The 23,927-nt window shown below is 51.1% G+C and overlaps 1 protein-coding gene and 1 long non-coding RNA gene across 4 annotated transcripts in view; one reads left to right on the top strand and one right to left on the bottom strand.

The window, feature by feature from the left end:
- The first annotated feature begins 186 nt into the window (after positions 1–186).
- Positions 187–799, top strand: LOC107198740. The gene is made up of 2 exons (XR_001519102.2): positions 187–590; positions 661–799. It is a non-coding gene; the product is annotated as an uncharacterized LOC107198740 (long non-coding RNA).
- A 3,474-nt stretch (positions 800–4,273) lies between these two features.
- Positions 4,274–23,927, bottom strand: part of GJC2 (gap junction protein gamma 2) — a 39,522-nt gene continuing 19,868 nt past the window's right edge. For 2 of the 3 annotated variants that reach the window (XM_015620058.3, XM_015620060.3), the window contains one exon: positions 4,274–10,289. In XM_015620058.3, coding sequence (XP_015475544.1) covers positions 9,022–10,269 — 1,248 coding nt within the window. In that variant the 5' untranslated portion in view covers positions 10,270–10,289 and the 3' untranslated portion in view covers positions 4,274–9,021. Of the gene's footprint in view, positions 10,290–13,806; positions 13,953–23,927 lie in introns of those variants that run through there. The other variant, XM_015620057.3, reaches the window with a different exon arrangement.

Below are 23,927 nucleotides of genomic sequence, written 5' to 3'. Positions count from 1 at the left end.
CTCCCCCCGCCGCCGCCGCCCGCCGCCGCCGCCGCCATCTTGTGTGTGTCCGACGTGAGGGCGACACCTGCTGGCGGGGCCGGGGCGCCGCCGGGACCACCCCTTCCGTAAAACCACGCCCCAATCCGTGGCCACGCCCCCTTTTCATACAGGCCACGCCCCTCCGGCGGACTCGCTGTGTCGTGGCCACGCCCATGTCCCCACGGCCACGCCCCCGGGGCCGAGCGGGGCCCGGCGCTCCCCGCGATCCCAAAGGAGGAATTTGGGAACCCCCCCGGCCTTCCCTGGGTTCCCCGGCCATGGAGCGAGCGAGGGGAACAGCCCAGACCGCTCGCACGTCCCACGGGTTGGTTGTGGGCGCTGTCGGGGACTGCCCAGCCCAATTCTCCCTGTCCCGGCTGCTCCACATTTAATTAGAGAATTAGTCAGGCTGGAAAAGACCTCCGAGGTCATCGAGTCCAACCATGTCAACTAGACCACGGCACTAATGTGCCACGTCCAGTCCTTCCCTAAACATCTCCATTCCTGCCTCTGCCGAGCCTAAAATCAACAGGGTTCTGCAAACAGAGCACAGAGCCGTTCTCCTCTAGGTACGTTTTGGCTATCAGGGTGGAAAAGAGACTCCAAAGGTTCCTGTTTTCCACTGTTTTGTTTCCACAGGACTCACCAGCTGCCCTCTATCCTCTTCTAACACCCTTGGAGAAATTATCAGCGGCACTGGATTGGAGTAAATTATAATGTTTGGCAGTGGGAGTTTCTGCTAAGCATTGCATGGGAATAAAATCATGGAATCATGGAATGGCTTTAAAGGTCATTTAGTCCAACACCCTGCAATGAGCAGGGACATGTTCAATCCATCAGGTTGCTCAGAGCCTCAGTCCAAACTGATCTTTCCTGAATATTTCCAGGGATGGTGAATCCCTGTGTTAAAACCCCCCAGTTCAAATCATGGAGCTGAAGCGCTGTTTTCCTGCCTCTGGAATGTTTCTGGTTCTCTGGGAAGTGCGGTCTGCAGGGCCCGGATAGCTCCGGGTCTGGCTGCGGCTCGTTCGGCTGGAATTCATGCCTCAGTCCGAGGAATAGCCGTGAGTCAGCCCTGTCATTTGCGATTCCCCTTCTCCAGCGGTTCTCTTTGGGGCCATCCCGCCCCTTCCCGCTGCCAGCGCCGGCACACGAGCGGCTCCCCGGGCAGGGGGGATCGCCTGGCCCCGAGTGACCCCGCTCAAACCTCCAGCACAGGCAGCACCAGCACAAACCCACCTCTCCTAAAGCCCTGAGTGAAGGGAGACTCGTTTTCCAGGAGTTGTGAGCTCACCCAGCTGGCCCTGGGCTCTCCCCTTGTGGCCCACAGTGATAACCTTATCACACATCCCCGTGTCCCGGCAGTGCTGAGGGATGTGGGGTGTCCACCCTGGAACTCGGGGCAGGCGCTGCAGGTGGAGAAACACAGATGTGGGCAGAGGTGACCCGAGGTGACCTTGGCATGTGCCCGCTGGCACGAGCTGTGTGTCCAAAACGGGGCTGAGGGAACCTGCCTGGCTCTGAGGCAGCTGAGGGAGCACGGAGCTGATGCCCAGGGTGGTTCTTTTCTCACCCTGCAAGTGGGAATATACCCAGAGCAGGAGCTGGGTTTGCTTTTTGAAGGGCTGGGAGAAGGAGGGAAAATCACCTCTTTGGAACAACAGCTGGAGTGGAGCTCCAGAGTCCTACAGGCACCATGGACCCACATCTGGATCCAACTTTGTGGGTTTTTTGCCTGTTCCACATCCCTCCTTCACTACCAAGCTGTGAGGATCATCAGTGGCCATCCCACAGGCAGCCCTTTGCCGTCTCCCTGCATTCCCAACCACCACAGGTGTTGTATCAGATACAGGTATTTGAAAGGGCAGCAAGAGAAATAAAAATGAAAATGGAAGACAATCAGGCAGCCAGTTGAAGACTTTGTTTTACCACTTCCTACCTACTTTTATTCCCTTCCCTCTGTGTTTGCTTTTCTTTTCTCTTGGAGTTATGCAGCCAGTAAAGTCATATTGAAACATTTCAGTGTCTACAGCTCTGCCAGTTTAGTGCATTAGATCAGCTCAGGGGATGGTTTGAGCCAATCCATGGTGTGACTGAGACCTGCAACCCCGAGAGCCCTGGGAAGGTTTGTGCCAGCCCTCAATGAGTGTGTGCCTGTCTCCACTAAAAATGGGGGACCTGAAGCCTGGTGGGAGTGACAACACAATTCCCAGAGCTTCCATGAGACTCATTTCTAGTGCAAGGTGTGGAATTCTAGTGGAAGGTGTCCCTGCCTGTGGCAGAGGGCTGGAACGAGGTGATCCTTAAGGTTTATTCCAGCCCAAACCATTCTGGGATTCTGATATTGCTCCTGATGGATCATCCCCCACCAGCTTTGTAATTTCTAGGGGTGTTTTTGGAAGGAGAGCTGGTGGCCCAGGGTGACAAGACACAAATTCCCTCCTTGGTGGAACACCTCTGATCCAGTGAGATGTGTCAGGGTGGCTCAGGATCCCTTCCCACAGCTCAGAAGGTGGTGACAAAGGACACAGATTCCCTCCCTGTCCCTCAGCAGCCCTGGGGTGGTTGCACAAGCTGCCAGCAGCCTCCTGCTCCATCAGCTTTCCACTCTCTGCTCTCCCACTGCCCAAAACCCTGCACAGCCCAAGGCTCCTGCTTGTGAGGGCTCATCCTTGGCATCTGTTTGTCAATAACTCATCCTCACCAGGGATAACCTCTGCAGCCAGCCCTGCAGGTTAATGCTAGCATAATAAACCCATTTTTCTCCAGCTTTTTCTTGGGGTTTTAAGCACAAATCCTCATGCACAAACCCATGTGAGCTGCAATTATAAACCCTGTGCATCAAATATTTCCCGAGCTGTGCTCTGGGAGGTCAGCCAGAGGCAGCTGGGACAATGTGGTAAACCACAGCAGCACTTCTGGGACAATATTCCATAATTTTGGAGAGAAAAGCACGGGTTGTGGCAGGCCTGGGAAATGCAAAACCAGTGATGATAGAGGGAAATTGCAAGGACAACAGACAGGAGGCAGGAATAGAGCAAAGTGGCAGCTCAGAGGGAGTTTATGCATCACAAGGGCCGTTCTGAAAGGAGGGCAGGCATCAGTCTTTTCTCCCAGGGAACAAGTGACAGAGGAAACAGCCTGAAGTTGCACTGGATGAAGTTTAGATTGGATATTAGGGAGAATTTCTTCACTGAAAGAGTGGCCAGACATTACAACAGGTTGCCCATGGAAGTGGTGGGATCGACATCCCTGGAAATGTTTAAAAACCACCTGGATGTGGCACCTGGGGACGGGGTTTAGTGGTTGTGGTGCTGAGTTGATGGTTGGACTCGATGAACTTGGAGGGCTTTGCCAGTTTTAAGGGCTCTGTGTTTCCTGTGGTGGGACAGAGGGGAAGGGACAGCTGTTGCTGCATTTTCCTGGGAGGAGGGATTAGGAGCAAGTGGGATGCTGTGACTGGAATTCTGCCTGCAGCGAGGAGCAGCCAGTGAAAGTGATGGGTGCTGTGATCCCAGAGAGAGCTGGAGAGGCACTGGCAATTTTAGTCTGGCTTTCCAAAGAAATGGGAGGGGTTGCAATTGCTCTGCCTGTTCCCAAAATACTGCTGGATGGGGGCTGCTTCTGCCATTCTTCCCTCTATGAATCGGGATCAACCCCTAGGTCACCTCCCACCAGACCAGGCTGCTCCAAGCCCCGTCCAACCTGGCCTTGGCTCTTCTCTGTCTCTTGGTGGAACCACATCCTGCTCTTGCCAAAGAACTTGTCAACTCAGCTCAGCTTCCAGAGAAACAGAAAAAAATGCATGTTTGAGTGCAGAATTTCTTTTCCTGAGGACATCTGGGGAGGGGTTGTGAGTAAACAGTGTCTGTGATTTAACGGGAGGAGCGGAGACTGCAGCGCTCAGAAAGCCAAGTTCTCTCACAAAGTGCTTTCCCATCGTTTGCTCGGCCTGAATCATCAGTTTCTCCCAGATTCCCCAAAGTTTTCTTGCTTTTGAAAGCCCAGGCTTCCCTCAGCAGTTTGAGCTCTGTGCCTGAGGGATCTGCAGGCAGTGATTCATCAGGGAGACAACGCATCCCAAACACCGCGGAGGTCAAACGCTTCTTAAGGCAAAACTATTTTGTGATGATTTGTAGCCATATCAGGGCAAACAGAGCTCTTACGTGGCTAAAACAGGCAAATCAGAGATGGAAAAGGATTTCTTCTCATCACTCAGGGCCCTTCTCAAGCAAGCACCACACATTTTCTGTACTGTAACAAAATGTAAGTTTTATTCCATTTTATTAGTAATGGGTGTGGAATAGCCACAGTTGAGTTGGACTGGTGTCTCTTTCCCTTTTGACCAGTGTTTAATATTCTAACTACAGCCCAGGTGTAACATTTACACTGAAAAATACTTACAGATTCAACCTCATACTCCAAAAATTTCTAGTACAAATACAGTTAGTACATTAAAAAAAAAAATAATAAAAAAACCCAAAAAAAACCCCCAAAACAGAACAAAAAAACCTATCCCAGACACTTTGTAACAGCACAGACTGGTTATGGCCTTGAGTTAAGTTCAAGTATTTCCCAGTGGAATGCAATGCAAGCAAGAAGGTAATCTGGCTTTTGTGGGACATTCCTGGCCCTGAATGGTAAGAAAAGAAATATAAGTGTGGGCACTTCATCTGACCAAGTTTAGCGAGAAAGTCAACGTTTATGATGAGTTCAGCCACAAAGCTAAACCTGTCTTGTGTGTGGACAAAACTGCTACCTGGAGAAAACACAAAAATAAAAGCAAAGCGTTAATTATACCATTGGCATTTCTTCCGTGGCTGACACTTCACCCTCTAAATGAATTTCCTTGAGCTGCTGGTTGAGTTCAGAACAGTTGTGGTGAGGATTTTGCTTGTGGCTGTGAATATTTTGCTGCTCTATCCTTTTCCTGCCCCAGCTGACAGGAAAAAGGAAGGGACTGTTGCTCCTGCCCTGAAAGGAGTCATTCCTGCAGAGTCATCATTGCATTTGGTCACCTTTGTGGCAGTGACTCAGTGGTGAAACCCAATGTCCTAAAAGGTTTATAGGTCACAGAGTGGAGGAAGAAGGGGAAAGTGAGCAAATCAGTATATGTAGCAATAATAACAACAATAATAATAATAATAGCAATAATAATAATATTTTCTGTTTCTAGGGCTGTTTGACCCCTGCTGGCTCCTGTGTGCAGCTCAGATGGGATCTGAGAGAACTGGGATCCCTCCTGCCCAGGCTCAGAGGATCAGCAGTGTTCTCCAGGCAGGCTGGGACCTCCCAGGCAACTTTGCATCCCTGACATCAGAGTATTCCTGCTGGGAATACACCCCTGTGCTTGAGTCCTTGGGAAACATGGGGAGGGAGGATCAGCTCCCATTGGGAAGGGATGTTATGCAGGGAACTACTCCAGGCCTGAGGGCTGAGCAGGGCTGGGGGTGGTTACCCTGTGTCCCTGCCCGACAAGGGGGTTATTGATCCCCCAAGAGTCTGCCCTGGGTCTGGTACTCGTCAATACTGCAGTTATTGACTCTCCCTGCGGACAGCAGCGTGTGAGGATGAGATGTGAGGGTGACACCAGCTGGGAAGAGGATCCAAACCCTCTGCAGGACCCATGGGTGACTCAGAGCCCCCTGGGCTCACCGTGTGACAGTAAAAAGGGGGTTTGAAGGAGGGCAGGAAGATTCTGGCTGGGGAATTCCACACATCTGGGGAGGGGAGCAATCCCCAGGCCTGCAGGAGACTGGGAGGACCAGAGTGCAGGGAGAGAAGTTGGCATGAGGACCAGCACTGCCACGCTGCTGGGAAGACATGAGTGAGCCTGGCTGGTGTTGGTCCAAAGAGGGAAAAAAACTCTAGAAAAGCAGCCCTTGGAGAAAGGTTGATGAGATTGGAGGTGTTCAGCTTAAAGCAGATTTGAGGGGGAAAACAGTCTCCAAACAGACAAAATATGCAGAAGTTAAAGGCATTAGAATTCTCCATGTCTCCATGGGGGTGCAGAGAGGGGATTCACGTCACCCTTGAGGGAGCTTTTTGATGGTGGCAAGTTGGCAAAGTCCATGGTCTTTTCCCACCCTCCTGCTCTGAACCTGGAATCTCCTCCCATGGGCACTGCTGGGGTTTTGCTGGGGCAGCAGGTGCTAGCCCTGCTGTCTAGACTGGGTTTAATGAGTTGATCAGGTCTCTGTGACCTGAGACCTGAGGATTGGGGGGTTCTGGCTTTAAATCTGCCTCCTGCTTTCCTCACGGCGAGGCGTTTGCCAAGATTTTTTCCTGGAGCTTTTTCGAGGGAGTCACATTCCTATCCCCGGTGTGGTGACTCACGGGGGGATCTGCAGGTCAGCAGGAGCTGAGGGGCAGATCTGAGTCACCAGGAAGTGCTCTGACCATGAATGGTGCTGAGGGAGGTGTCACTGGTAGGGGCAGGAGAAATCCAAACTCCCAGCTCCTGCAGGGCACGCTGCCTTCCAGCATCGTGTGGGAAGCACGAGTTTATCTGGGGCTGTGGTATCGTTGCTCATGGAAAAGGAATCAGAAGAACCCAGGCAGCATCCAGCCATGGTTATCCTCAGAGTTTCCATCCTTCCCTTGGGATCACGACTTTAAATACACACAGATTCCCATGGGACACAGGGCTAGGAATAAAAGAGAAGTCCCACTGATGTAGAGGACAAGCTCCTGCCCTGGACAGCTGCAGTGACCAGGGAACAAATTTCCACCCAGGATCACCTCTCTCTCCTCCCCAGCAGCCTGGGCTGTGACCCTGCAGGCATTTTTTCCAGGTGACAGCAGCCCTGTGAGCACCCAGCCTCTCCTGCTCTGCCCAGCACGTCCCCAGCCAGCAGAGAGCACATTCCCACACGTGGGACAAGGACAAACAGAGCAGCTGGATATGTTTGTCTCCCCACCAACACGGTGTGACCTTTCTGAGCCTTTCCTGCAAAATTCCCAGCAGAAGGGGATGGATGGATGTCACTACTGAGTGCTGCTGTGCTGATCCTCCTCCTGGCTCCAGTCACCCCATTTGAGAGGGGAAGCAAGAACAAACAGCATTCCAAGCATTTTACCAATGCCTTCAGCAGGACCAGGAACAAGCCTGGAAGCATTCCCCAGACAGCTACACAGAGCCACAAAGATGAATATTTGCTGCTGGATCCCATTTCGTGGGATGTTTCTCTGCTTTCCTTTTTTATTTTGCTTCCAGGACTGCTCTCTAATGCATCACACAGCTCAGCTGAAGTTCCCAGGAGAGGAAGGGCATATCCAAATTCTCTGCCTGCTCCCAAGAATGGCCAAAGGGCTGGACACTGGGGGAACAGGCATCCTCTGGGCTTTTAGGGCCTGATCTCAAGGACATGAGAGTGATGTCCAGCGAGAAGCCATGAATATCCCATGGATAAGAAATCCTGGCACAGCCTGAGGGAACAGCTTGGCACAGGGAGTGCAGTGTTCAGGGAGAATTTACTTCTTTTGCAATAGGTTTGATCTTGTAGGCTCTGCCTCTCTGGGTTCCCCGTGGTGGTGGTGATGAAACCACCCTCTGACAAAGAACAGTAGGAACCTTGCAGCTCAGCAGCTTGATTTTAACACACACCCAAAGTACTGTAAGTGCATGAAAACCACCCTGAAGTCAGGCCCAGCTGAAAAAATTCCTCATAAACTCAGGAAAAACTTCCTGCTATTGTCCTTATCCTGTCCCCACTGAAGCCAGATCTTCTGCAAAGTCCTCCCAGCAAGTGTGGGACCCCTCCCAGTTCCCCAGGTGGGGCTGGAGGCTGAAATCCCCAGGGTGAGATCAGCCCCAGTCCTGGAGCAGGTGGGTTTCCTCAGGGGAGGTGGGAGGCTCTAGAAGGAGCAGAGGGTTGATATTTTATGTTTACACCTATCTCTCTATGCCTACGTTCACACACACGTGTTCATACGTGTCTGTATCTACACATGGACACACACACACACACACCAGAGACACACTATGCATAGATCTGCCACCTGCCACTATTTATAAGGGTTTGATTAAGCAGAAAAACAAATTTGCCAACAGTGCTTTTTCCTCAATTAATCAGGAAAACAAATTTGCCGACGCCGATCGTCTTAAAATTCAGCAAGTAAAGGAGCCTAAACGCTTTAGGCTTTTGTTTTCCTGGTTGCATAAAGGCACTTTCTGATGATGTGAAGCAGCAGTTTGTTAAAAACTCTGAAACTGCAACAATTCCCATCACATCTGTAGCAAGTGCTACACAGGCACCAGTAGGACGCAATGTCACTGCTCACTCCTGCTCCGGAGGGTTTGGAGCAGATTTTTGCTTCAATGCAGAGGAAGAGAAGATGAAACCTTCAGCCCTGTGCTGGTTTTAGGTCTCCCTGTGTGAGGCAGTCGCTGTGTTCCTGCCCCAGACCTGACACGGGTGCCAGCTCTGGCTCACAGCATCCAACGAGTCCTTCTTTGGCATCTGCCAGCCCGGGCAGGCCATCAGCTGTGAGCCTGCCACCAAGGTCCACGCAGTATTTCAGTGGTTTTCTTACCAAAGGATCAGAAATTAATTTGATTAAGGGTATTTAGTAATTAAACACTGCCTGGCCTGCGGCACTCGAGCCTTGCTATGCAGGAGGGTGGCTGATCCCTGTCAGCCTCCCTTCCCTCCTGAGCCACCAGCAGCTCCCCTTCCACCACAGCGCATTGTCCAGTCTCTGCCGGGGGCTCCGCTGGTGACCCAGGGGCTGGGAGGTGTGGGGGGTTTGCTGTTACTCTCTGGAGGTTCCTGTCACCCACCGGAGGTTCCCAGCTGGAGAACACGTTGGAAACAGGGAAGAAATGTCTTTTGTTAACGCACTGGAAGACAGCATTAAATTGGTCTGAAACTCCTTGTACTCTCTTGGCTTCCACACAAAAATCGTGCCCTGCGAAACAAACGCGAGATAACACCGAAAACCAGAAACAAACCAAAATAAAAGCCCCTCTCACGCTGCCCTCTCGCCTTCCTGACGGAGTTATATCCACACAGACGTCTTCCCGTCTTTACTGCTGGAGCTGCCTTTCTCCAGGGACGCCTTGGGTTTAGCACCTTGTTTCTCCTGGGCGGTGTTGGCCCTGTTCTGCTCCACCACGGTGCCCCCCGAGGCGGGGCTGCTGGTCCGAGAGGGCTGAGTGTTGGCCTGGGTGCTGCTGTAGCTCTGGAAGGCGATGTCCAGCTGCTCCTGGGCCACCCGCAGGTGTTTGTGCAGCGTGGACAGATCCGCCGGCAGGTTCTCGTCCGGGCTGGTGCACTGCTGCTCCTGAGCCACGTTGGCCAAGTTCTGCTCGTGGGCCATCAGGCTGTTGGGGATCTTGGTGGACTTCTCGGATTTGACGACCAGGTTGTACTCGGGAGGGCAGGAGATGTTCTTGGGGTAGGCGTAGTTGTAGGGGGGCTGCCGGAAGCTGTTGATTTTCCGGTTGCGGATGGCGTCGCGGATGGTCCCGAATCCCAGGTGGAACATCTCACACATGTTCAGCAGCAGGCACAGGCAGCTCACCACGTACATCACCAGGAGGAAGATGGTCTTCTCCGTGGGCCGGGACACAAAGCAGTCCACGGTGTGGGGACAAGGGACCCTGTTGCAGACGTAATAAGCTTCCACCTCAAAGCCGTAGAGCAAATACTGCCCTATCAAAAAGCAAACCTCGAAGGAAGCCCGGGTGAGGAGCTGGAAGACGTAGATTTTCATCAGTCCCTCCTGCTGGATACGCCTCCTCCCGTCGTGCTTCTGCTGCTCCTTGCACTTGGGCTTGGCCTTGTCTTTCTCATGCTCGGCCGCGTCGTCGGAGATCATGGGCTCCTCCTCGTCGGCCTCCATGGCGTCCTCCATGTTGCGCACGGCCTGCCAGTTCAGGGCAAACTGCTTCTTCTTCTTGAACCCCTTGAACTTCTTCTCCTCCTCGGCCGAGCGGGCGATCCTGTGGATGGCGTAGCCCAGGTACATGACCGAGGGTGTGGAGATCATGATGATCTGGAAGACCCAGAACCTGACGTGCGACAGCGGCGCGAAGGCATCGTAGCAGACGTTGTCGCAGCCCGGCTGCTTGGTGTTGCAGGTGAACTTGCTCTGCTCATCGGAGTAGATGGACTCGCCCCCCACCGCCGTCAGGACGATGCGGAAGACGATGAGCACGGTGAGCCAGACCTTCCCCACGAAGGTGGAGTGATTGTGAATCTCTTCTAGCAGGCGGGTGAGGAAACTCCAGCTCATGTTGGTCATAAGGGCTACTCAGTTATAACCTGCAGGGAGAGGGGGAAATAAAAACCAGGGCTGTGAGGTCACGTCTTGTGCCAGCAGGAGGAACAGGGCAGGGACTCTCCCCTGTGCTGGGCACTGGTGAGGCCACACCTCGAATCCTGGTGTCAGTTTTGGGCTCCTTGTGACAAGATTGGGGGCTGGAGCATGTTCAGGGAAGGGAACGGAGCTGAAGAAGGTTCTGGAGCACCAGGAGAGGCTGAAGGAGCTGGGAAAGGGGCTCAGCCTGGAGAAAAGGAGGCTCAGGGGGAATTTCTGGCTCTGCACAACTCCCCAACAGGAGGGGACAGCCAGAGGTGTCGGGCTCTGCTCCCAGGGAACAGGGACAGGAGGAGAGGGAACGGCCTCAATTAGCACCAGGGAAGGTTTAGATTGGAAATTAGGGAAACTTTCTCCCCTTAAAGGGTGGTCAGTGGAGGATGCTCCCACATCACAGAGACTTTCCCTGCTGAAACATCTTTCATTAGAAAACCCAGAAAAATGCAAAGAATCAGTGAAAGAATGGGAATATTTATGTTTACAGGCTGATGGCCCTTTTAAGTTCCTCTTGAAACAAAGCAAAACAAAACAAAACTTTAATCAAATACAGACTGTTTCAAAAATAAACCTTGAGAATCTTCCAAGAGAAAACCATGCATTTATTAGGAGACCTGGACAGCTGGGGAGGAAGGGCTTCTAATAAGCATTTTGTGTTTAGCTTAACTTGCAGTGGGACTTCTGCCCGAGTTCCTTGGGCGACCTCAGGCAGCACAAAAAACAGGAGGCGATTTCACTGCTTGACTGGCACAGATACTGGGAGATGAGAGCAGAAGAGAGAGCACCTGCACCCCAAGAACAGTGGAGGAAGAAAAGAGAAAGGAGAAAGGAGCTGTTCTCCTATGTGGAAGGAGTTGGGACATCAACCCTAACTCTCCATGCTGGGAGAGCATGGCTGAGTGGGGGTGAAGATCCAGGGGGGAAAATGATCATAAAATCCCAGAATCCTATAATTTGGGGGGTTGGAAGGGACCTTAAAGATCATCTTGTTCCATGGGCAAGGACACTTTCCACTAGACCAGGTTGCTCTAAACTCCATCCAACCTGGCTTGATGATGCCGTGAGACACGGGCCTGGCCCTAACTTGGCTTTGCACCACAGGAGACACAAAATTTGGCTGTGGGGTTTCGGTGGTGGGAGCAGCCATGAGCACGGCCCCACACAGGAGCAGGAAGGGAAACGTGCCCTGCTCTGCTCTGCACATCCAGCCGCTCTGGAATGCGATTCTGCTCCTGCTGCTGCTTCCCAGGACGGGAGCCAAGCAGAGCTGGTTTTCTCCGCGCTGGTTCGCTCAGCGCTGCCCCTGTCGAGGGCTCTCGAGAGCAGGCAGATGGAATTTTCTAACCCTGCTATTTCCAGATCAAACAAATCCCCTGCGAACACAAACCCTCCAGTCTTCACACGCCGGGCCGAGCCTGTGGGAGCGCTCTGCAGATGGTGCTGTTCTTGTCCTGGGCTGGGGAAACTGAGGCAGGGAGGGGAGAAGCAGCTGGGTCATAAGCCAGAAGGAGAGGTGGGGAAATTCTCCTCTCTGCCCTCAATCCCCAAAGCTGCTGGGACCAGAATCCCCCTCTCCTGCCTCCAAAGTGATGCCTTGGTCAGTACAACCATGCAGGTGGGACAATTCAGGCACTGCAGGACATGGAAAGTGATGCCCACTGAGATATTCTTTATTTATTGAGGAAATTTGGTTTATTCAGGGGTGAGATGGGGAAGTTCCCTCTTTGAGTGCCTTTTTTTTGCTGCCTTACAGTGGGTAAACCCTCAGGGGTCTTTAACTCTTCCTCTGTTGTGTTCACATTCAGATATGGGCAAATTGGGGTGTTAAATGATTTGCAGAATTAATCCAGGCACTCAGCCAAGCTGCAGCTGACGGGGGGCTGGGAAGGGAAGACCCTGCTGGGTGTGGGGCATGGTGCATCTGTCTGTGGAGCATCCGGGCCTGGATGAGGCAGGGTTGGATGCAGCCCCACCTTGGCTGGCCCCATGCAGGTGTCCAGCCCCCCCAAATCAGCTGCAAGCCCCCAATTGTTCTTAAAAATCCACTTTGAATGTCCTGTAGAGCAGTTCATCCAAAATTCAGTGCTCCCCCAAAGGGTTTCTGAAGCCTACACGGAGGATAATTCAGCATTTTATGGTCAAATGTTCCTCATGGACACATTCCCAAAGCTCCAATGCACCTCCCAGGAGCCGTTTACTGGAGCAGGGAGGGTCTGACCAAGTTTTGGAGTAAATATTCAAATTTTGAACTGGTATTTGTCAGGGTTGTTAGCAAAGCACCCCCTCTAGGAGGCACATTTTAGAAAGGGGAGCCCAATTAAGTGCTCCCAAATCTCCTGAGCCAAGGAAAAGGGAAGGAATTGTAAAATGACAGAAGTGATGGGTTGTTGCTTTGAGAAGACCATCCCTGGCTACCAGCCACCACCCTGAGCTGTGGCTCCTGCCACTGCCCCTGCACAGCTGGAACTACAGGAACATCTGCAGGAAACATTCCTGAGCTGTTTCTGTGGCCCTGGGACCCCTCTTTGTGGGGTCACACCTTGATATTGCACCCCTGTGTGTCCACCTGCCCTCCTGGCATTGTGTTTGAGAGCAGGAGCCGAAGGAAATGAGGTAGAAACTCCTCCCTACAAATCAGTTTGGTTAAATTCCCAGTGGGTTTTAGGATTCACTGCCTACAAAGACTAAACCATGGGATTTCAATGCTTTTAATTGTTTGGGTGGGGGTTTAGTGGACCTTGATGTTTTGGAATCAATTATAAATAAAACAAGCTTCCAAGGAAAGTTTTGTTCACAGTGCTGATTAATAGATTGGCACTAGGAAAAGGCTGTGGCTCCTCTCCTCACAATCCCAACCATCAAATCACAGAAAGTGGATTTTTGCATCTTTCCACCTGCTACAGACCCGATTCCTCTGTGCAGTGTGAAAGTTACGCAGTCTGGGTAAAAAAAAAAAGCAAAGAGAACCCATCTGGGTGGATCTGCAGCAGGTAGATGGATTAGGTGAGGTGGTTCATGTAGCTCAGTTATCTCCCTGAGAAAGGACTCCCCATCCCTGTGGCTTTGAAATCCATTAATTCAGGTGTCCATCATCGCATGCCACCTCCAGAGGTGTATGAAACACACACAGAGTACAAGCTTCACTTCAGAACAGCTGCAAAGGGGGGATTGGACTGCCCAAACCACCTCAAGTAGTCAGAACTGTGTGCAGCCAGTACAGGAATGAGATGTTGGCTCCACATTCCCACCCACAGTGGTTCCCCAAAACCCGCTGACCCCTCCACACAATCTAGGCACAGCTCTAGGAAGTGGGAAAACTTTATAAAACTGAGTCTAAAATACACCAAAGAATGAAAAAACACATCAATCAGCGCTAGCAGGACGTCCTTCCATCCTGCACGCTTCTCTCTCCACTGCCTGAACTGCAGGGAAAACAACGGCGGGGGGGGAGAAAAATCTACTCACAGAGACATGATGCTCCTCGCCGTGGCTTTCCCTCCTCCACCGACATTCCTGTGCCTCCAATCCCTCCGCCTTGCCCTGGATAAAGCCCCGCCGGCTCGGTCCAGCTGTGCTCCAGCGGTTGGGAAGCGGAGCTCCAGGGATATTTAAGGCGCTGCCAGACCCCGCCTTTGCCGCACCACCTGCCGCTCCCACCGCCTGTGCCCACCCTCCTGCCCCTCGCCAAGCCTCGCAAGGTGCTCCACACACAACGCCAGGCAAGAGAAGGACATTGGTTTTAAATCCAAACAAGCCGCCGGGTCTGGTTTTAGGAGCGCTGCCTGGAATTCTGCCCGCGTGTCGGTTGGGAGTAAATTAATAGCATCAGCTTGTGGCACTGGTAACAGATTTGTCAGACTGAGAGCATGACTAATTGGGAACATGTGGGAAACACATTCTGGTAAAAGTTCCTTGGCTGATGGGGGTGAAAAAAATAATAGTAATGAAAAATAATAAAAGTAGGGGGAGCTCACTGGTGGGAAAAACTGCCCTGGAGCTCCGGCTTTGCTGCACTCCCAGGAGAAGCTGGAGGAGGTGGATCCCCTCTCTCCAAGCTGGTGGAGGGAGCAGAGAGAAGGTGAAGGGATTTTGAGGACCAGCAGAGACTTTTCTGGCTTCTTTGCAGCTGCAGGAAGGAATAGCTAGGATGGGGATGCACTGAGGCAAGTGCTCTTCAAGGAGAAAACCTCCACCCTGATGGCCCAAGGATCACCTGCTCCATCCATGAGGAGCTTTGGCATTGCCCAGCAGCACCAGGGCTTGGGGTGTCTGCTGAGGTGGAAATGGAGAGGACTTCCAGTCATGGAAAGTCCACCCAAGGAGGAGGAGAAGAAAGCAACAGCAGCATCCAGGTCATGGAAAGGATCGGATATCAGGGAAGAACTGCACTGGGATGAAGTGGAGGTGTTGGAAACCATAGGGTTTATCAGGAACTTTTATCCCTGGTGCTTACAAAGCAGGATATTCAGACTTCTGATTTCCCAAAAAGCCTGAATGGACCTGGAAGGGCAATTCCTGCTCTGTTGGAACTTGTTGCCTGGTTGCTCTTGCAAGGAGCAGCATCTGCACTGCATTTTATTGCAGTAGCATTCCTCAAGGTTTTCTGTTATAAGCTAATTACTCACTTATCATTACTGATAATTCCCTGTTTGGAATTAGTCACCCTAGATAGGCAGGAAAAGCCCTATCAGCTGAGTGAGGTGTAGGTATGAGCACACCTTTGTGGGAATATGCCACACCAGAAAAAACAGGGTTTGGGAGGCATTTTTGGGGAATAAACCTCTAAAAAAAGTTAAATTACCACAACCCTGGCTTCATGTTTCAACTCAGCACATGGCACGTTGACAGCCTGCTCTCCCAAAGGCCAAGGGAGGTTCTAAAACATCAGCACCAGGGCTGGAGATCTCCAAACCCATCCCCAGCCTCCCTGGAGATCTCCCACTGAGAGTGAGAGGATGCAGCAGGCTGAGGCCACATTATCCCTGCTCATTCCTGGGGCAGGGATTGGCCTCCAGCACACTGGGGCAGTCACCTCCTTCCCCTGCAGGTCCTTCAGCTCTGGAGACAGCTGTGGGTCACCTCGTGGTCACTCCACAGGGGCCACTGAGTGTTCTTGGGGTGCATCCCCCACCAGCAGGGTCCCCCCAGCACGTGTCACACCTGCTGCTTCTGAAAGCCACGGCCCGTGACATCCACCAGAGCCCAGGGATGGCCACCAAGAGCTCGTTCCCACCCAAGGCCTGCAGTGAAAGTCCCACCTGCTGCTGCAGGACAGAGCTGCAGGGATGTGTTATTGGTTATTTAAAAATAACCAGCTGAGAACAGCTCCCAGGCTCTGCAGGACTGCGGGCAGCAGCTCGGAGATAAAAGGCAGCTCAGCGTGGTCCCAGCCCCGTGGGTCAGGAAGATTTTCCAGGCTCTTTGCTTTCTAACCATGAGGGTTATTTATACACACAAAGTTTTGTGGGGCATCTGTGCTTCAGGCAGGCCAGGCTACATCTGCTCCTGCTCCAGCCATCACTGACCCATCACCCACCCATCACCCAGGGAAGGAGGCAGGAGGCAGAGCCATTAATGAGTGTACAGAGAAAAAACCATCCCATGTCCTCAGTTCAATGCCTGGCTCTGAGAAATGGGAATAAAAGAGAGGAGATGGAGGGGAAAGGATGTGATGGAGCTTTGTATAATTCTGGCTGCTGCTGGGAATCACCTCTCCAAGCCACCTCTGCCCCAGGCACCATTTGTGTTTCAGAGCAGTGATCTATACATATTTATTTAAGTGTGCTATTGGAATAAATAAGTGCTGTCACCAATGATAATGAGACCCGGTGTAACATCTCCCTGCTACGTCAGGGATGAGGAGTGGCCATAATTACCCACTCTGAGCACAAACCTGCAAAGCTCTCTGCTGTATTGTGCTCACAGGCCATTTTCTTCTCTAATTTTCCTCTTTTGGATGTTTATTTGTTCAGTTTTTAAACTGAATGCAATGAAGGCATGCATCTTTGTGCAAATGATGAGCCTGTTTTTAACACAAGGCCCACTGCGTTGAGACAAATGCGACAAAATCGGAATAAATTAAAAACACCATCTTTTTACCTTATTGATTATTGTTGGATTTGAGCTTTTGAGATGATGGAATTTCACCTCTGAGATGGAAAAATGTTTGAACACCACGAGCAAGAGCAAAACGTGAAGCAGCAGTTTTAGTTCTTATCCTTTTCCTCTTGGATTTACTTCACTAAATTTTTTCCCTGACTTTTGGGTGTGGGATGCAGGCCTCATCCTCACCTTTGGTGACTGTGGGTGCAGCCCACTTTGAAAGGGATTTGTGATGGAAAGTGTGGCAAAGGTATTATTTTTTTAAAAGTAATATTAATTATTAATTAATATTAATTATTCATTATTAATTCCTTTTAATTAGTCATATTAATTAATTTTAAAAGGAATATTGGGATGTGGAAAATAGTCTTTCCCCTTCTGCACAGACTAAAAATCCAAGGAACTGTGTTATTATTCTTATTTGCTAGTAATTTGGTGGCAGTTATGGGGAAAAAGGGATCTGGGGGCTTCCAGCTTGGTCAGAAAGTGACAGAGTCACAAGGGAGGCACACCGAGGTTTTATCCCCTTCAAGATGGACTTCAGGGGACAACCCCTCCTCAACGTGTCCTCCTTTCCTCCACCCTCTCTTCTGCTTTCAGAGCTGCTGTCCCATGAGCACACAGGAATCCATGGCTTTGGAAGAGGATTTGGGCTCATTTTTGACCACTTTGGTTCAAGCCAGTGTTGCAAATTTGACATTTCTAGTGGCACTGGCTGATAGGACGAGGTGAAGGGAGCACTGTGGAGATTCCTAGAATGGTTTGGGCTGGAAGAGACCTTAAAGATCCTCCAGTTCCACCCCCTTGCCATGGGTGGGGACACCTTCCAGTGCACCAGGTTCCTTGGACAAGAGTCCAAATGTGTGTCCCACTGGGACATCTCCATTTGCATTTCCTGGTGGGGAGGAGCTCACATGGGAGCTCCTTCTCCATGCCTGGAGTCTCCAGAGCCTCCAGCAAGCCCAGGAGCCAAACTGTGTCCCCAGGGCCCCAGGCTGTGTCACCACCTCAGTGACATGGCCAGGCTGGGCCACATCTCTGGTGTGCTTTGGGACAGGCCAGCGCCTCCCAGCAAGGATGGAATCACCATGCTGGGATAGAACTGGGGTTAATGGGTGGAGGGGCCGTGCCTGGGGGCAGAAACAGCCCATTTCCTCATGAAACAGAAACCCAACCAACAACTCCGTGGCTGATGGGATCAAGGACAAGTGTGGCTGTCCCAGGGAGCCGTTCAGGATCTGGGAAGCAGAGGCTGGAGCAGGTGGGAATGGCTCGACTCAGCCGTGCCAGCCCAGGCCTCCAGGCTCCCTTTCAGTCCCACCAAACTCCCTGACTTAACACCAAAACTGTTGGAGTCTGAGATACAGAATGTCTGCCCTTGTTTCTAATACTTAGTTCTAGGATCCAAAAAAACACTCAATTTCATATAACATGAAATTCATGAGCATGTTTTCATGGTGATACATGAGAACAAATGTTAAAGTTAGATAGGAAAAGTGTAAGTGTGTAGATCAGAAAGTTTTTTAAATCACTGGGTGAAAAAGTAGTTTAGAGAACAGGAGACAAGATGGAGGATTTAGGGTGTTGTCTCTTGTCCTTCTTCTTTCTTCTTCATGTTCTTCTCCTAGAGGTTTTTTGGTGATTGGGTAAAAAATGCCGCAGTGCAGCACACAGGTGTTGGGTCATTGGGTCACTAAGAGAAATAATTTAGTTGGCATCTGTTAATTGGGTAAATGGACTTATAAAAGACCTTGAAGAAGATCTTTGTTAGCCATTTTACCCCTTTTCTATCACAGTGCACACAGCTCCTTGTACCTTGTAATGCTGATAAGAAAAGAATAAACAACTGAGACCGAACAAGAGAAAACTGCCTCCCTCTCATCAATCTTCAGTTCAAAGGGAAAAAGAACCCAATTCAAAAGTCCCTAACGAGACAAAAACCATCCCAGTTGTGCAAACTTCTTCCCTCCTTCATGCAGAGCTTTGGGTGCTCTCCAAGATTTGGGGCTAATCAGGGCTCTCATCCTAAGAACCCAGCCAGAACCTTAACTCTGTTAAAAAAACCAATTTACAAACAGCAGAAAAAGCTGTGCCAGGGTCTGTTCCTAAAATCTGCCTCATCACCAATCTCTGCTTAGACTTTTCAGGGCAGTGGTGATGACAACCCCAATGCAAATGTGTCGTTTGAAGGGCAGAAAGACAAAATCTCTGCTATTCATCATCAGGTTGGTTTTTACACCGCATCCAGCTCTGCTTGTTGGATGAACCCAGGAAGGTTTTGATCTGGAAAAGAGTTATGTGGTTGGTCTCTGGCTCTTTGCAAGGATAAAACAGAGAAAATCTGGTCTTACACATTTTTCCAAAGCCCATGGGGATTTTGGCTGAATAATGTAGGACTGTTTGAAAGCGAGGTGAGGGATGTTTTCCTTCATGCACTCTGAAAATGTAAACTCTGGCTCTGAGCTGCCATGACATTTGGACCACAGTTATGCCTCAGTTAGCACAAAGATAGGTCAGAAAATGGAATTTCTGTGAAGTTTGCATTGGTTTGTGCCTGGAGCCAGAAGCAAAAGCTGTTAGCAGAATAAATAACATTTCTGCTGAAAAGCAGGGAAAAGTTTCCTTCAGATATTGCTGGCTGATGACTGCGGAAAGGTAAAAGCACTTCACTTTGAAATGACCTAAAAACTTATCTGATACGGTTAAATAACAATGAGATTTAAATTCTCAAGTACAAAACCCCAGAGGAAATGTTTAAACCCGAGCTGGAGAGCAGAAGCAATTTATTCCAGCCCTTCCCAGCTGAAAATTTCGCTGCAATGGACACATTCTTGAGAAAAATTTCAGTGTTGAGAAAAAAAACACATTAATTTTTCTGAGGGGAACCTCTTTGCTGAAGTGTCTGAGGTGGTGAGATGACAGGGGATGTACTGAGAGCTGGCAAGAAGGGCCTCAGGTGGAGCCCTGGGATGTGGCTCAGCAAAGCTCTCTATAGCATTTTTCCCCAGCATCTATTCCTGCTCCAAAGAAAACATCTGCCTCGACAGCCAGAGGTCAAATCGAGCCATTATTCCCTCCTCTATTTGCTTCCCTTTCCTGAAGTAGCTGGAGGAGCAATGGGAATGAAAGGCCATCTCCAACCCCACCCACCAGGGTCATCCCTGGAGTTAGAGCTGCCCGAGCTTCTCCTGAAATCCCATCGTGGCTCCCTGAGCTCTCATAACAGGAAACAATAAAATTTCCACTCGGTGTTGCCAGCCCTGTGAAGCCAAGCCAGGCTTGCCTTGCTCTAGACCTTCCTGAACTTGTACAAAAGAGTGAAAAAAAAATAAAAAATTAAAACAATTCAATTAAAATCGGAGGAAATCCATCCCTGGGCCATGCAAAAGCTCACAGATCATCTCCTCCTCCTGCTTTTGTCCATGTGGACATCCCTCCATCCACAGTTCAGCCCACAGCGGGGCCTTAATGCAGGTGGGGGCAGAGGAAAAGGGTCAGGGTGTATGGGAAAGGTTAGGGGATGCTGGAAAAAAAGGGAAATGGACACATTTTTGGCTGCTCCAGAAAGGTGTGGGGTTTTTTTCCCTAACACCTGTGGATGGGCAGAGATGGAGAGTTAGCAGGGAGCTTGGAAGGGCCCCAGGAAAAGGGGTCAGGAGAGGTTGGGAGCTCACCACGGCTCCCGAGCTGCATTCAGGAGCTGCTGGGTGAGGTCCCTGACTGGTGCCAAGTGGATGAAAGGAACATTTTCCCCTATTTCTCAGCTGCACGAAAACCACATCCCCTGTGTCAGTGTGGGAAGAGGGAAGGGGATGGGAGCAGCAGCACCTTGAGAGCAGCTTGAGCATAAAGACAGCAACCCCCAGAATGGAGATGGAGCAGTTCTGTCTGTGGGACCCACAGGAAAGGACATGGAGCTGTTGGAGCAACTCCAGAGGAGACCCTGGAGCTGCTCCCAGGGCTGGAGCCCCTCTGCTCTGGAGCTGGGAGAGCTGGGAATGTTCCCCTGGAGAGGAGAAGCTCCAGGGACACCTCAGAGCCCCTTGCAGGGCCTGAAGGGGCTCCAGGAGAGCTGGAGAGGGACTGGGGACAAGGGATGGAGGGTCAGGACACAGGGAATGGCTTCCAGTGCCAGAGGGCAGGGATGGATGGGATATTGGGAAGGAATTCTTGGATGGGATATTGGGAAGGAATTTCAGGCTGGGAGGGTGGGCAGGCCCTGGCACAGGGTGCCCAGAGCAGCTGTGGCTGCCCCTGGATCCCTGGAAGTGTCCAAGGCCAGGCTGGACAGGGCTTGGGTCAACCTGGGATGGTGGAAGGTGTCCCTGCCATGGCAGGGGTGGGACAGGATGGGTTTTAAGGTCCCTTCCCAGCCAAACCATTCCATAATTCCACAGTTCTTTGAAAGAAGCTCAACACCTCCTCCAGCTTTCCTCACCAATCTCCTCTTGCAAACACCTGCAATACTCACAGGTTGGGGGTGGTTTTGTGTGTGGAAAATGTTTTGCAGTGTCACAGTCAGGCTGCTGACCCTGAGAGTCTGACTCTTTTATTTTCCCCTAGAAGTTCCAGTGGAAAAAATGATAGTGTCATTTCTGTCATCACACACCTCATCCCTGTCAGACACAGGGACAGCCACTGCAGCAGATGGCACGACCTGTTCACACCCAGCCAGGACAGCCATGAGAAATGGTCCAAAGTTATTTAATTTTTTATCTTCTCACAGATAACGAGTGACAGGAGAAGAAGAAATGGCCTCAAGTTGCACCAGGGAAGGTTTAGATTGGATATTAGGGAAAAATTCTTCACAGAGAGAGCTGTAAAATATTAGAACAGACTGCCCAGGGCAGTGGTGGAGTCACCTTCACTGGAAGTGTCCAAAACTGTGTGGATGTGGCTCCTGGGGATGTGGTTTAGGGGTGATTATGATGGTGCTGGGTTGACTGGTGAGGATCTGAAACACTTCTATGATCCTCATTTTTTACAAAGGCAAAAGTATCTGCAATTTGTTAAAGAAATCTCTCAATTCTACCAAGGCCAGGAGCTTGCAGCGAGCAAGTGCCCCATAAATTTGCCCAGGAACAGGACCCACAGGGCTCAGCCCAGGTATTTGCATCAGGTCCATGCTCTGCCTGGTTCTCAGGGTGTGGTCTCTGCCCTGGCCAGACCCTGGGAGCACTGAGCACTGCCCTGTCCCACACCATCCTGGGGGCAGAGCTCATGTCTTGCTGCTCTGAACAGCCTTAACAGCTCTGAGGTTGTTAAAGACCATCTGGGGGTCATGTGGAACAGCTGCTGTGCTCGAGAGCAGCTTCCAGGTCCTGCTCTGGTGTGTCACCTTCTCAGGGTGCTGAGTCACCCTCTGCAGTCTGCTCTGCCAGGAGTGGAATCCCAGAATGGTTTGGGATGGAAGGGATCTTAAATCCCATCTTGTTCCAACCCCCTGCCATGGCAGAGACGCCTTCCACCATCCCAGGGTGATCCAAGCCCTGTCCAGCCTGGCCTTGGACACTTCCAGGGATCCAGGGACAGCCACAGCTGCTCTGGGCACCCTGTGCCAGGGCCTCCCACCCTCATAGGGAATAATTTATTCCTAATATCTCATCTAAAGCTACTCTCTAACAATTTAAAGCCATCCCCCCTTGTCCTGTCCCTCCACCCCTTGTCCAAAATCCCCCTCCAGCTCTCTTGGAGCCCCTTTAGCCACAAGGAAGGGTTCCAAGGTCACCTTGAAGCTTTCTCTTCTCCAGGCTGAACAATCCCAGTTGTCTCAGCCTTTCCCCACAGCAGAGGTTCTCCATCCCTCTGGTCACCCTGGTGATCCTCTGGTCTCAAACCCATCACCCACCACGAGGGCTCTGCTTGCAGGAGCTGAGGTGAAGCTCAGCCAGCAGGACTTGTGAGATAAGACAAAATTTTACCTGAACCATAATAGCTGAAAAACCAAACCTTTCTGCAGATTCCAACACTCATTGCTGGGATATCTATTTTATCTATTTCCCAATCTTTTGGCTTTGGAGAAGCCTCTGACTTGCCAGGTCAGACAGAGCCGTCACAGTGAGGCTGCTCCATGATCCAAGTGTTGTGCAAGCAGGGACAACGGCTGGGAACAGCTGTCAAACCCTTCCTTCCACCTTCTAAAACCATACCTGTGCCCTCCCCAAATAAATCTGCTGCACACTTGCCACCCCAAATCACCAAAACATCCTCCTGAGCTCAGCCCTGGACACCAGATTTTCTTTATGGTAACAAAACCTTTATGGTAAAGAAATTTAACACCAACTTTAAAATTATATTGAAGACAACAAGAAGCTGCCCAGAGAGGCTGTGCCCTCCCCATCCATCCCTGGAGCTGTTCCAGGCCAAGCTGGATGGGACTTGGAGCAACCTGGAATACTGGAAGGTGTTCCTGGCACGGGGTTGGAATGAGATGATCTTTAAGGTCTCTTCCAACCCAAACCATTCTGGGATTCTATGAAGACAAGGAGGAAAATTCCAAAGCAATAGTCCACAACACTTAGATGTGACTTTGTGGCCCATTTCCCCATTACTAATTAGATCTAAACAGACTTAAAAGGGAGGACAGAGACTCGAGCATGAAAAATAAGGCAGCAAATGGGCTGGATGTGCTCTTGCCAACTGTTCTTAGATAACAGACAAAACAGAAAATAAGGGAAAAAGGGAAACATTATTTCCACAAGGGCTTTCCTACCCTTCTGGCCAGGTTCCCAGCACGACCAGGACAGGTTCCTACGCTGCCCACCGAGATATTTCCCTACACTGATATCACCAGCAAATATTTAATAACCCCTGAGGTAATTACAGACTGGGTTACACGACCAGGTTTGCATGCAGAGAGGAGGATGAGAGAGAAATGATGAGAGAGAGGAGAGCTCAGGCTGGGTGAGCAGCACGGTACCTTCCCGGAGCTCCAGGATGGAGCATGGGCACGAGCTGCTGGTCCTGATCCGGTGAGGCTCTGATCCGAAGGCGAGCACGGGCTGGAACAGGGACAGGAACCTTCCTGGATGTTTACATAGGTGGTCCCCACCCGCTGACGCCGCAGAGGTCAGCAGCTCCTGCCTCACATCTGGACAGCTCCGGGTCCCCCGTGCCAGGAAGGGACACCACGTGTCTGTTCATCCCCAAAGCTCACGGGGTTGGAGAGGTGTTGGATCAGGGTCCCCCACTCCCCTCAGGAGCTGGACAGTGCCATGGGGAAGGTGCCCCCAAGCTGGCATCCAGGTGGGAATGGAGCCAGTGCCAGCTGGCCCTGGGCCACGCTGCTGCTGCTCAAAGCAAAGGCTGCCCCTGTGATCTGCAGTGCTGGACTCCTTTGGGTATCCAGCGGGGCTCCAGCAGCACCTTCTCCACCCCCTCCACCACAATGGGCAGGAACCCACACCTGCCTGTTGGCCAAACCCTACACCACAGCACCAAACTTTGTACCAGCAGCACCAAACCCTACACCAGCACCACAAAAA

This window comes from Parus major, chromosome 2, assembly GCF_001522545.3.
Source record: "Parus major isolate Abel chromosome 2, Parus_major1.1, whole genome shotgun sequence".
Classification (NCBI taxonomy): domain Eukaryota; kingdom Metazoa; phylum Chordata; class Aves; order Passeriformes; family Paridae; genus Parus; species Parus major.
This window is presented reverse-complemented; position numbering and strand designations above follow the sequence as displayed.